Source organism: Cebidichthys violaceus, unplaced genomic scaffold, assembly GCF_023349555.1.
Source record: "Cebidichthys violaceus isolate CVI_PGR_0920_01 unplaced genomic scaffold, fCebVio1.0.p SCAF_19, whole genome shotgun sequence".
Taxonomy (NCBI): Eukaryota; Metazoa; Chordata; class Actinopteri; order Perciformes; family Stichaeidae; genus Cebidichthys; species Cebidichthys violaceus.
The window spans coordinates 9,471,010-9,484,150 of NW_027176361.1; the positions used below are offsets into that span (position 1 = coordinate 9,471,010).

The window sequence follows — 13,141 nt, forward strand, 5'->3', positions numbered from 1 at the left end:
AAATTGGTGTGAATGTGATGTGTCATATTATTTTTAGCGATGTCATTATTTTGTATTTTTATGTCTGTCACAATCCCACAATTGAGGTACATACAGAGAGAGAGAGAGAGAGAGAGAGAGAGAGAGAGAGAGAGAGAGAGAGAGAGAGAGAGAGAGAGAGAGAGCAAGGACGATGTTCTGTAATCCCTGAATTCAGAGGTGGGTATTTATCAGAGGACAGTGAAGGCACCATTTCCGTTAGTCTTCCGCCTGTCGCATACACACACGCCTGCGAAACATGACTGCGTCTGTTGTCCGAAGGTTAGGGGCTCTGTCGGGGGCTTCTGCAGTGGCAGCAGGAGCATACGGGGCTCACGGTAGGAAGTCTACGTTAGCTTACAGTCCACACTGATGCGCGAGTCTCTTAAGTTTCGTTACAGAGTCCGGAACACACTGCCGAGTCAACGCTTACCACTCCAGCCTCCGTCCCAAAAAATGCCAATTCTAGCTTGTCTTGTGTACCGACGCAGCTGCGTGACGCTAAAAGAACAAATACCGGCTGTGTTTATGTGTCTTGGGCTGATGATTCATTCGGCATCCAAAAGACACACCAAGCAGTGCGTTGTTTTAGTAAAATATACAATTGTGTAATCAAGGTGACCCGCTCCCACTGATGTGAGACATGGTGGAAGAAGGCTTATTTAAAGGCAACCGTGGCCGGAGAGGACACCTACATTAATGCACATTAAGTCACGGACCCCGCTTTGATAAGATTTCACTTTACGGACTTCCATCTGAAATTATTGTGTTTATTAGATATAATTAATACCAAAATGATATAACCGTCAACTAAAGTTGAGAAGATGACTGTGAAATCCATGATCATAATAGTCCCTCCTGTGATCTTACTCACATTGAGTTCACTTCTATCGTGAATTAAATAGTCTGAATTAACTACCGGTATTCAACATTTTTTCTGGAACTCCCGCAAGGACCCCTGAGGGTCCCTGGACCCCTTGTTGAGAACCACTGGTATAAACTAACACGAAGCTTCAAGACCTTAAAGGGTTCTTGATCCATTAATCATAAATAATAAATAGCGCGTTGGGAACGGAAGGGAACCTTAACGGGAAGTCGGTTGTTTGCCATTAAAGTTGTCATTAAGTGTGTCAGATTACATGTGAGTCATATATATCACATATATTGTCACTTTCTTTTCTTTCTTTAGGTTTCAAAAACAGCGACCCTGATGACTACCAGAGAGTGGTGTGTATATAATATATAGCCTACTGTGATCGCAGATTGTGATATTACATTGTTTTTTCTCAACCTTCAGAGATCATGATCTTAATTATGCAGTTTTGTGATTGGTTTTAGTTTAGTGCTCAAGTTTTTATTTATTTTTTCCCAAACATAACGATGTGGAAACTTTCTGAATGTTGAAAGACATTGAAAAGGGGTTTTAAAATATCTCTTTAAGAATAGACACATTTTCAGTCGTACGAGAGACTTTTACACTATAACAACTTAAAGGGTATCTTCAACCTGGACCCTATTTTCCCATGTTATTGTGTCATGTGACTTGTTGCCGGAAGACAACGGCGTAAACGTGAGTGAGGGATGTCAGAGTTTGGTGGCTGCCGTCTGCAGCGTTCTCCCTTAATACAATCAGACAAATTAAATTAAAAAAGTTGTCCCCATTAGTCACTTTGACACAAAAACATAGGAAAATAGGGTTGGAAAAATACCTAAGTTACCCTTTAAATACTGTCTAGTAGGGCTGGCGGTATACCGGTTCAACCGGTACGCATTTAAGTCCACCAGTTGAATGCTTCTAATGAGAAGCAGCAGCGGTAAGCAGTAACTTAGTACAGCCCTGCTACCAGGATTGGGAAAGTTACTTTAAAAATGTACTCAAATACAGAGAGCAAAGGTATAGTTGATGTTATATAATGGTACGGGAAACACTGGAGATGAAGGAGAAACAACAGAACTGGAAAGTCTTCCGGCAACATTGGGCCTTCCCTGCGAGTTTATTGAACAACGAACTCCTCATTGATAGAAAAGCTACAGTTTGTTGGCTGCAGAATATTTAGAGACTGCAGTGACCCTGCCGTCCATTCTGGTGTTACCTGGTGTATTGTTTAAGACCTGCACCCCTCATCAACAGTGGAGTCAAAGTGACTTAGGTAACAACTAATAGGTCTGTCAGTGTATATTGAGTTGTTTCATACATAGTTATTATTAAGGGGAGCAGCTGTGTTGTTGTAAGTCAGTGTTATAAGTTATTTTGAATCTGCTAGTCCCACTACCACTGCAGCCAACACACCTGAACAAGAATAGTGTATTTACTGTAGAGATGACCAAGGCTCTCACCTCCAAGTACGTCTTCATATGTCATGATAATATACTCCTCTCTGTAGGAATGTTCTCAACGGTACATCTGTTGTTGCCATTGAAACAGTAGAATCAACAATAGTGAGTTATTTAAACATTTCTGCTGTTGCCGTTGAAGAAATGTTTGTTTGCTTACATATGAATAATAAAGCCATGTTCATTCTTTATATATATATATATATATATATATACACACAAACTTATTTTTTATAATCAAAAGGACCGATAAGAGTATCTATAAGGAACCGAACCGATAAGCAGTATTGATATTAGTACAAGTATAGATATTAGTACTAGTATCGATATTAGTACTAGTATATATATTAGTACTAGTGTCGATATTAGTACAAGTATCGATATTAGTACAAGTATAGATGTTAGTACTAGTATAGCTAATAGTACTAGTATCGATATTAGTACTAGTATAGATATTAGTACTAGTATCGATAATAGTACTAGTATCGATATTAGTACAAGTATCGATACTAGTATAGATGTTAGTACTAGTATAGATAATAGTACTAGTATCGATAATAGTCCTAGTATAGATAATAGTACTAGTTTCGATATTAGTACTAGTATAGATAATAGTACTAGTATCGATATTAGTACGAGTATAGATAATAGTACTAGTATAGATATTAGTACTAGTATAAATATTTGTATAGATAATAGTACTAGTATAGATATTAGTACTAGTATCAATATTTGTATAGATATTAGTACTAGTATTGATATTTGTATAGATAATAGTACTAGTATAGATAATAGTACTAGTATAGATAATAGTCCTAGTATAGATAATAGTACTAGTATCGATATTAGTACTAGTATAGATAATAGTACTAGTATCGATATTAGTACTAGTATTGATATTTGTATAGATAATAGTACTAGTATAGATAATAGTACTAGTATCACCGACTACCTGCAGGTATTCAGAGACACTTTGCATCTTAAAAGTGTTTATAGGTAGATTCTGTTCAGCTTCATGTATTCATCACATGAACCAATGATTCACAAAGAAAACATGTTTTATTAGTTTACAACTGTCTGTTAATAATTCAATTATAATACAGGTAAATAATACTAATATAAAACATATCCATAAACCCGTCAGTGATGGTCACATGGTTTTTACTGTAGAATATCATTATTTATTTGTCTTTAACCTAAAATACCATTTAGAACGTATTTTATGACGTAACATTGATCATTATATTTATTTATCAGCTTCAGTTTTTTGTTAAAATCACAACTTAAACAGATTCTAGTACTTCTTCCTAGTCACCATCATGTCATACAATTGTATTAATACTGTATATATTTAATCAGAGAGGCATAGACATAGCACATTGATTTGATTTTTTATTTCATTTTTTTATGGTTGTTATTTAGTTTTTTGTTTGGGAGAAACCTGATCACCAGGAGAACCCTACATGAATGTGATTGATGTTGATAATTTAGACTTTCCAATAAGCCTAAAGTGAATATTTTTGGATTACGTGTGGGAAACCAGATCACCAGGAGAACCCTACATGAATGTGATTGATGTTGATAATTTAGACTTTCCAATAAGCCTAAAGTGAATATTTTTGGATTACGTGTGGGAAACCTGATCACCAGGAAAAACCCTACATTCAATTCAATTAAATGTATTTTTGTATAGCCCAAAATCACAAATTCCAAATTTGCCTCAGAGGGCTTTACAATCTGTACACATATGACATCCTGTCGCGGAACACTCAAGTCAGAACAGGAAACACTCAGACAGACAGAAGTGCAAAAGATGTCATGTGTACAGAATGAACACCATAACAGATTTACAACACATTCACATACATGACTATGATTGATTAACGTTGATAATTTAGATTTTCCAATTGGCCTAAAGTGAATATTTTTGGATTAAGTGTGGGAAACCTGCGAATCAGGAGAAAAACCCACAGGAAGGGGAGGTTGATAGAAGAAAGGGAGGATGGAGATGAAGGTGAATGGAGGGTGGGGGTGTAGCTACTGATTTCCAGCCTCAGCTGAAGAAGCAGCCTCGTCCACCTTTCCGTTGCCGTCACACTTCTTCTTCTTGTGAATCCAGCTTAAGAAACCCTTCTTTTTCTTCTACTCCTTTTCTTTCTTTTTTATCTCGTCCTCAAGCATTTTCCTTCTCATCTTCTCCAGCTCAGGTTGTCTTTTTCCCCTCTTTTTGCCGAAGAATCCTCTCACCTTCTGCTTCAAGGACAGACAGATGTCCTCAAGGATCTTCTTATCATCCTTGAGCTGTTTTGATTCTGCCTCTTGGTGTTTGTTGTTGGCCAGCTCCTTGTTTAACTTTTTCTCCAGTTCTTCGTATTTCTTCTCCCAGGCCTTTTTGTTTTGGATGAGTTCAGCGTCTTTGCTGATGAGCTGGTTTTGGGACTCTGTGAGCTCCTGTGAGAGACTCTCCTTCTCCTCGCAGAGATGCAGGATTCTAGTGTCCTTCTGATTGATCAGATCCTCAACCTGGTTCAACTTCCACTGGTACTCAACCTGAAGAGTCTCCAAGCCTTGTTTCACGTCTTCGGCGGTCTTTTTCTCCAGTTCTTTGTATTTCTCCTCCCAGGCCTCATTGTTCTGGATGCGTCCAGCTATATTGTTGATGAGATGGTTTTGGGACTCTGTGAGCTTCTGTGAGAGACTCTCCTTCTCCTCGCAGAGATGCAAGATTCTAGTGTCCTTCTGATGGATCAGATCCTCAACCTGGTTCAACTTGCGCTGGTACTCAACTGTTTCCAAGCCCTATTGTTCCATTGTTCCAGGTCTTTGGTGATCTTTTTCTCTAGAGCATCACATTTTACCTCCAAGACCTCATTGTTCCAGATTAGTTCAGCTTTTTTAATGATGAGCTGGACTGTGGTCTCCGTTAGCCTATGAGTCAGACCATGCTTGTCCTTGCTGAGATCCAGCATTTGGATCTTTTGGTCATAGAGTTTTGCCTCATACTTTTCTTCCTGGAGTTGGAGAAGTTTCTTAAGTTGGGCGATTTCTGACAGATGTTGTTTGTTTCTCTCTAAGGCGGACTCTAGACCGTATGATATGAATTTTTCATATACCGTCATACCGGTATAGTCGAAACAACTGCTTTCACTCTTTAACAGGAAGCAAAATATATTGTTCGCTGCGAACAATTTTGCTTTTTGGGGTATTTTGGTTAGACGCATACGCAACGCTGATTAGAGTGTAATATGTGTGGTATTTGTTATAAATGTTCGTTGGTACATAGAGGGTGATAAGAGGCTGTACATGGAGGGTCTTAGGACCCAGGGGAATGTAGGTGAAGGAAACAGGAAGTGACGGAAGACACGCCACACAAACAGCTGTTCACCGCTCGCTGCCGGCTGGTTCTTGCGTTAAAAATGTTCGCTTAATAATTAAACGCTCGATAAAAATAATTTTCGGGAAAATTATTAACGTGAAAAAATACTGTGATATACTATGAAACCGGAATAATCTTACACAATACCGTGATATACATTTTTGGTCATACCGCCCAGCCCTACTGCCTAGTAGTCCATTTACACTGTACAGTAGTAGCCCTGGGCTAGCTTCTGAACCTTCTGTCTCTGTGTGTTTGCCTCTCCAGCTATTTGAAACCGCCAACAAGTACCATTTCTACCACAGCCTGGCCCTGCTGGGTGCTGCCCACTCTGGCAAACCCGCTGTGGTGAGTATGGGAGCCTCTAATTCCAACTCTCAGGGCTGGATGCACTTGAGTGTCCCTTTAAAATTTAACGAGTGTGACGGTGTAATTCTGCCATTACCTGTCTAACCCGACTCCCCACTCAGAAAACCAGTCTCCCTTTAAGCCTTAATTACAACCCCGTGGCTAACAGCTGGCAAAGGAGCAGTGAAATCCCATGTGTCCTGGCTTTATCACATTATGACTAACGGAATCCCCAGCACACGCCTAGTATTTGCAGCGTAAAGGTTATTTTAAGATTCATTAACCACAAAAGATCTGATTGAAAACCAACAAACTGAAAAGGAGAAACACGCCAGATTAGCTGTGATCCATGTGGCGGCCAAACCAATCAGGGTCTCTTGGCTGTCACATCTCGTTGGAGCTTTTGGAGAATTTGACTCCAGGCTCGGTGTTTCCTGCGGGAACATCATGTACTTCCGTTCTCCAATTCAGAATGAGCTATCCTTACAACCCCGCTACTTCTGTCTAGTGTTTAAGTTAAGTTTAACGAGAAATTGGAAGAAGTAACTGATTAAAAATGTGTCTCGGGTCTCACATCTGTCTCCTCCTCAATACAGGCTGGTACCCTCCTGATAGCGGGCATGGGGATGTTCTGCGGCTCCCTGTACCACCAGGCCATGACGGGGGACCCTGGTCTTCGCAAGATGGCTCCCATAGGGGGCATGGCTATGATCGCCGGTTGGCTGGCCCTGATTCTCTGAACAGTTTGCGTCCCTTCCACGGGGGCCACCGCGTGACACTAAACCTGTCAGGCTGCTAATGGACGAACTGGAGAGCTTGCGGTCTGTTTCTGATTGATGTCACTGAGTTAAACCTGATAGGCAAATGAATAGAGCATGACATAACATTTTGATTGTCATTTCAACTATCTACCGGGAATGAAACAGTAGTATATCTTGTTGTTTCTTTGTTTTTACTATATTGCCCCCAACTGCAGTTTCTACATGTCTGTGTATTTTTATAGCATAGGTGTGGCAAATACAGTGGAAATAAAGAAAGGAATATGAAGTATCTAAAAATGAAATAAATATTGTTTTCCTACATGTTATTGGGTTGACACATTTTTCCATTCTAGTGCAGTGCCACTAAGGTGAAGGTGATTGGGCAAACTGGTGTCAAAAATTTGAATGACATAATACGTTCATATAGACAGAGACTCCTTCCCTTTTAGTTTGATGGAAGATTTTTATTACGTTTCATTCATGGTCCCCAGAAGATGAACCCCACTAACATCTGCTTTCAGTCAGTGCCACCAAAAGGTTGATTTAAGACTAAATACTAAATGCAAAACTTAGCATTTAGTGCTCGTTAGCGCGCCAATACTAAGTAAGCGTATACCTGCGCAGCATGCTGAGGTTAACCCTTTGATGCTGACTGAACCAGCTGCCCTGACTGACCAAGTTCAGTTCTGTTTGGTGTTCCTCCTGGAACAGGCTCCGTACAAACATTTACTCGTAAACTGCTCAAATTAAGGTCATATATTTGTGTTTATTAGTGAATTTGATTATAAAGTGTTGCTAAAATCCAAGCAGTTTGTTAATGGTTAAAAACATTACATTACATTACAGTTATTTAGCAGACGCTTTTATCCAAAGCAACTTACAATAAGTGCATTCAACATTGGTAATCAAAAGAACTACTAGTCACCAGAAGTCATAAGTACATTTCCTTTTCCCAACAAGCATCTTAGAGCATGAAGCAGAGCATAACTCAGAGCCAAAGTACAGTGCAGAAACAAGAAAAACAGTTAGTGCTATAAGTAATACGAATACAATAAGTGCAAAAGCTAGTATGAATACAATAAGTGCTAAGTGGAAGGCTCAGGGTAGCACTTCCTGAAGAGGTGAGTTTTCAGCCTGCGCCGAAAGATGACGTCAGTGGGAAGTTCATTCCACCACTGTGGGGCCAGGACAGAAAACAGCCGTGACCGGGTCGATCGGCCGCCAGCACCTCTGAGCGACGGGGCAACCGATCGCCCCGAGGCAGCAGAGCGAAGTGGTCGGGCGGAGGTGTAAGGCTTGACCGTGGCCTGGAGATAGGAAGGAGCTGTTCCTTTCACTGCCCTGTAGGCTAGCACCAGAGGCTTAAACTGGATGAGCTCTTACAGGGAGCCAGTGTAGAGAACAAAGAAAGGAAGTTGTGTTGGAGAACTTGGGGCGATTGAAAACAAGAGGATGTTTACAAAAGCAAAACAAAAACCACCATAGAAGCATGGGAGTTCCACTTTTCTTTTACGAAGATGCGTATATGAGGCTTATTAAAAGTTCCGACAGCTTTGATTCTGCTGGAGAGAGGGAAGTTCGTCCCAAAGCTTGCCGCTGTTTTTACACCCAACAGGCCTAGACCTTAAAGACGGCTGCTTCACTCAGCTGTGAGTGGCAGGGTTTGGGGACCGGGTAAGAACTGGGCCTTAAAGTAACGTTCTACCTATTTTTGTATATCACTGTTCATTTCAGTTCCTTCCCTTTCAGTTAGCATATGCAGACAGACAAAAGTTTGTACTACCCACACAGTCCTCTGCAGGCCACCTCCAGTGCTGATTTTGGGTACATGCATACATCAAAGCCTCCCGGATGTGGTTACAGCTGTTGCAATACCGAAATGCTAACTAATCCCAATTGACTCACGCCAATGCGAGTTGAACTCAGTGTGTGGTTTTCAGCAGATGGTGGTTAAACTCAGGATTCACCACCTATAGCAGCCAATGTTAAATCATCTCTCTCGCAGTGCTGAATGTCTTCACAGCCTCAAGCGTTTGATCCTCTTAAGTGTCAGGACACAAAGGAGTTCATTACCCATGGCCTCCCCTTAGCCGGGGCCCAGTTCCAACCACTCCGCATTCAAATTGAAAGTGAAATCCATTGAAACACTCATTTGCCTTCCTGACTGTAGGCCCACCATTGGGGACCTTTAGAAAATAGCTGTATAAATCTTCGGGTCAATTGCTCGGCACATGAGCCGAGGCTCTGCACAGAAGAGAAGGCGCTATTGACTGAACGCATTGCCAATGTGCTCTTGATCACGACTCATAAAACCCGCATTAGAATTAAACAGCTATTGGGAAGCATTCTGCTATTCCAGGACCAAGCAATCGGGCAGCAAAGAAAGCTCCGACACCCAGTCACATATGTCTGACTCACAACTTTTAAATTCATCGGAGACACACAACTGAAAGTTACAGGGTGCAAAGCCTATTTAAAGTGCCAACGTCACGTTTTCAGCTACGCGTTAAAATACTTGAGGGTGAAAATCATGTGATTCTCTGACAAGAAGTCAGCTACACATTTTGACCAGTTTCACACTGCAGTCTTATTTTAGGGCTATATATTTCTCTCCTGGATGCTGACAGTCGGTGGATCCTGTTGCTGTTAAAATCCAGCTGGATCACGACGTTCCACATTTAATGTGTGATCACACGAGAGGAGGAGAAATAGAAAGTGAGACACTTGTGTCTGCATTAATCTCTTTTACAGTAACTTTCCAAGTTATTCAGGCAAAGCTATACAATGTTTATCTTAGCATTGGGTTTTTTTCTACTCGGTTTACAAAGATTCAATATGGCTATTGTTGATACGGGTCAAAGTGAGAAAAGATCTCTACAAAATATTTGTTTCACCCTTTCCAAATTAGCAATTAGTACGTTGCTACATTCATTTTACCATCAATCCTCAGGGTAGCTGCACTAATCTATTGGGGGGGAATGTGCACCATGTAAAATAACTAAGTTTAGCAATGTATACTTAAGTATACTGTGACTAAACAATCCCAACTCAAGATCCACTTACTAACATTTTTCAAGCTGCAACCTCAAAAAAAACATGGTCTTCCCAAGTAAGTTCTCATCAAAACAGCTACCGAGCTCGCAATTATAAAAATAACCAAAAACAACGACAATAATTCAACATTTGACTTGCGTTGCGTTATGTGCTGGACTATTTGTCCCAGAGCAGTTGCCAGACAACCAGCTCAGACCTCCGGAAGTTACCTAGCCAAGAAATAGTCCAAAACCGGATTGTTATCCTGTGAATTATTGATTTGACTGTAGTCCAAGGGACGCTCTGTGACTTGGAAACCCCTGACTTGTGCTTTTCGATCGGCTCTTCGCCGAGTTGCTCGGAGTGCAGACGCGGCAGACATTTTCACTCGCCAATGCCGGAAAAGCACAGGTGTAACTAGTAACATTAACGATGCCTCTGTGTTAGTGACCCAGTAAGCCGTGACAGAATGAGAGTGAGCCGGCATGATCGTGTAGAGGCAGCTTCACGTCATGGAGCGGGATGGTCCACAGAAGCAAACCCACTGGCAGAGAGTCCGTCTGGGGCTTTGCCCCCGCATCCGTCTGCACTGTTGTGAGAGCGCAGAGAAAGAAGGAGCACAGATACTATTGTTAATTGTACCTCCGGGGACTTTGCCTGCACTTCACAAGCTTCCCGATCCTTTATTTCTCTTACACTGCACACAGATTTAATTACATCAGCTTCGTCCTTTTGGGGGGGGGGGGGGGGGGGGGGGGGTGGACCGGCTCCTAGTTCCATTGATTTCTTGGTCTGTTTTGGTTGAAGATGAAGAGGGCGGTGGTGTGAGAATCATCAGTCATGAACGAGTAGGGTGAGAGAGCGCGTTTAGGAGCTAACTGCTGCTCCAGATCCTCAAGACCTAGAATGAAACACATGACCTGGCCATCTGACATGATCACCTACAGCTACAGACACACACACAAATATCTACCCACACACACACACACACACACACACACACACACACACACACAGGCAATATATTAAAGTGCTTGATGTATAATAGACACCACAGCAGTGCCAAATCCTGTCTCAGGCATCAATCAGGCGGCGGCACCTCGCAAAAGTGAAGCAGGATGACTGTAATGGCCGTCGCGCTTTTTCAAAGCCACTTAAACGATGGTCAGCGCTCGCCCACCTTCAGATGGATTATTCCCTCACTTCAACGGACACTGAGGCTCCATCACTACTGCCCCCGTTTCACGGCTTTGCACTCAATCATTTCACTTCAATCTGCGGCACAGCGGCGACAGCCTCGGCTCCTCTGACAACATCAGAGGAGGTCAGGGGACGACGCCAGGGGAGCTGCCATTGTTACTGCATAACCACTACCAGCAGCAGCTATGTGATGTCATTCAGCCTGCTAGGGATGGTAGATGGTGTTATGGTGTTTATTTAACTTTGAGAATACAGCAATGTGTGAGTTTCATAAGTCAGAATGAAACATGTAGCACATCTCTTTACCGATATTTAATGTTTTATTAGACAGACATGTTCTATATAGGGCTGCAAATAGCAATCATTTTAATTCTAAACAAGATGTACAATGCTACGATTTCAGCAGTTGGTATACATAATATCAACTTGCTTTACCATTTATACTTAATTGATTTATGTGTGACATCGGTTGTCAATCAAACTGCTACTTTGGAATGTTTCTACCACTTAAAACGTCACAAATAGACATCATCAGAATACTCTTTTTGTTTTCCCACAATGTTTGGGGGCGCTGTTTCACCACCTCACGGACAACCTGAGAGGCAAAAAAACCCCAAAAAGATTCTGTTGATTTGTAAGTCTGATCTGAATGGTGTTCTCTCCTGTATTCATGACTTAACAACAGTTGGAAAACGTTTGAGAAATTAGAACATGGGGTGGTGGTGCACTGCAGCCTTTTGTGGCTGAAATGAGTATTACAATGACAAAACCCTTGATGAGAAATGTATTTATTTTTCCATCTGTGAAAACAGATGGAAAAAAAGAATGTTTTTCACCTGGCAAAACTTGTATTCACGTGTTCTGAAGTCATACACACAGGAGAGAAAACAACTGAGAGCAGACTTAGAAAATGAATCACCAGAAATGTTTTCCTCACTTCCCTCTCAGGGCTTCCATACCACCTCTCACAATGTATTTAATTGTTTTCCAGGTGTGAGCAGCTCCGCTGTTTCCTTGGTGCATTGCAGTGGGGCGGAATAGTGTGCATCAACGGCCCACTCAGAAACGATATGCATGCTTGGATTATGCTTTATTTTGTCGCTTTCCTAGGGGGAACACACGGAAAACCTGCTTCGAATCAGCATGTAGTATGGATTTACAACATGGCATAAAAGTCTACAGCCGTGCTAGCTAGTAAGATAGAAAGAATAAAGAATTTACTTTGATAAAATAAGATATGATAACATAATCCTTTATTAGTCCCACAGTGGGAGAATGTGCAGGATTGCAGCAGCAGAGTGGATAGTGCAACAAGAGACATCGGTAAAAAACAAAACAAGAAAAATAAAAACAGAACAAGTACAATAAAAAGTCAAACAGTAAAGGTAAACCCCAAAAAAATACATTTTGGTTGTAGTGTTGTTGTATATATCTTGTTTTTACGGACATTTATTTGTAATATTTTGGAAATACTGTATACAATAAGTCAGTGAAAACCTCCTGGTGAAGGCAGGATAGGAGAACATGCCTGAGCTTTTGAGATTCATTTCTTGCTTCCTGTTTTTTTCCTTCCTTTTGCTCTTCCATCCTCCCCTCCCTATTTTCATTTCCTTTGCATTACCTCCTCTCTTACTTTTTTAGATTCTTTTATCACTTTTCCTTCACTCATTTCGCTGAACAAGCATCGACTTGGAGTCCGAGATTGAATCCTCGAATATCAGACCGTCACTTGACAAGACACATTTCCATCACATGCCGGCAATTTTAGCCTCATTTTACTTGCAAAGGGCACAATTCTCACGGTAGCACCGATTCTAGACAGAGTTATATATGGAGGAACGTCAAGCGAGCGGCTAGAGTTTTTCCATTTCTGCCCTTTTTGGTTAAAAGAGGGCAAAGAAAGAGGACGACTTGAAAGAGAGAGAGAGATTGCAATCATTTCTTTAGTGTCTCACTGTGAAGGCCAGGGTTGTCTCTTACCTCTCATTTAGCAGAGGGGTAGTGTCACTCCCTGAACTTGCTCATTAAGTGCTGTTTGGTAAAGCATTACTTTGATAGATGTTTCACAAAT

The 13,141-nt window shown here is 41.2% G+C and overlaps 1 protein-coding gene across 1 annotated transcript; it reads left to right on the plus strand.

Moving 5' to 3' along the window:
* The first annotated feature begins 229 nt into the window (after positions 1-229).
* Positions 230-7,163, plus strand: tmem256 (transmembrane protein 256). The gene is made up of 4 exons (XM_068713566.1): positions 230-356; positions 1,208-1,245; positions 5,996-6,076; positions 6,673-7,163. Exons 1-4 carry the CDS (start codon positions 278-280, stop codon positions 6,814-6,816), a joined length of 342 nt encoding a protein of 113 aa, XP_068569667.1. The 5' UTR covers positions 230-277; the 3' UTR covers positions 6,817-7,163.
* Positions 7,164-13,141: the final 5,978 nt, after the last annotated feature.

What these genes read in the sequence shown, in the direction of transcription:
- tmem256 (XM_068713566.1), top strand. Translation starts at nt 278, where the DNA reads ATGACTGCGTCTGTTGTCCGAAGGTTAGGGGCTCTGTCGGGGGCTTCT. An exon ending in AGGAGCATACGGGGCTCACG is followed by an intron (nt 357 to 1,207) that starts GTAGGAAGTCTA and finishes TTCTTTCTTTAG; the next exon opens with GTTTCAAAAACAGCGACCCT. An exon ending in CTGATGACTACCAGAGAGTG is followed by an intron (nt 1,246 to 5,995) that starts GTGTGTATATAA and finishes TTGCCTCTCCAG; the next exon opens with CTATTTGAAACCGCCAACAA.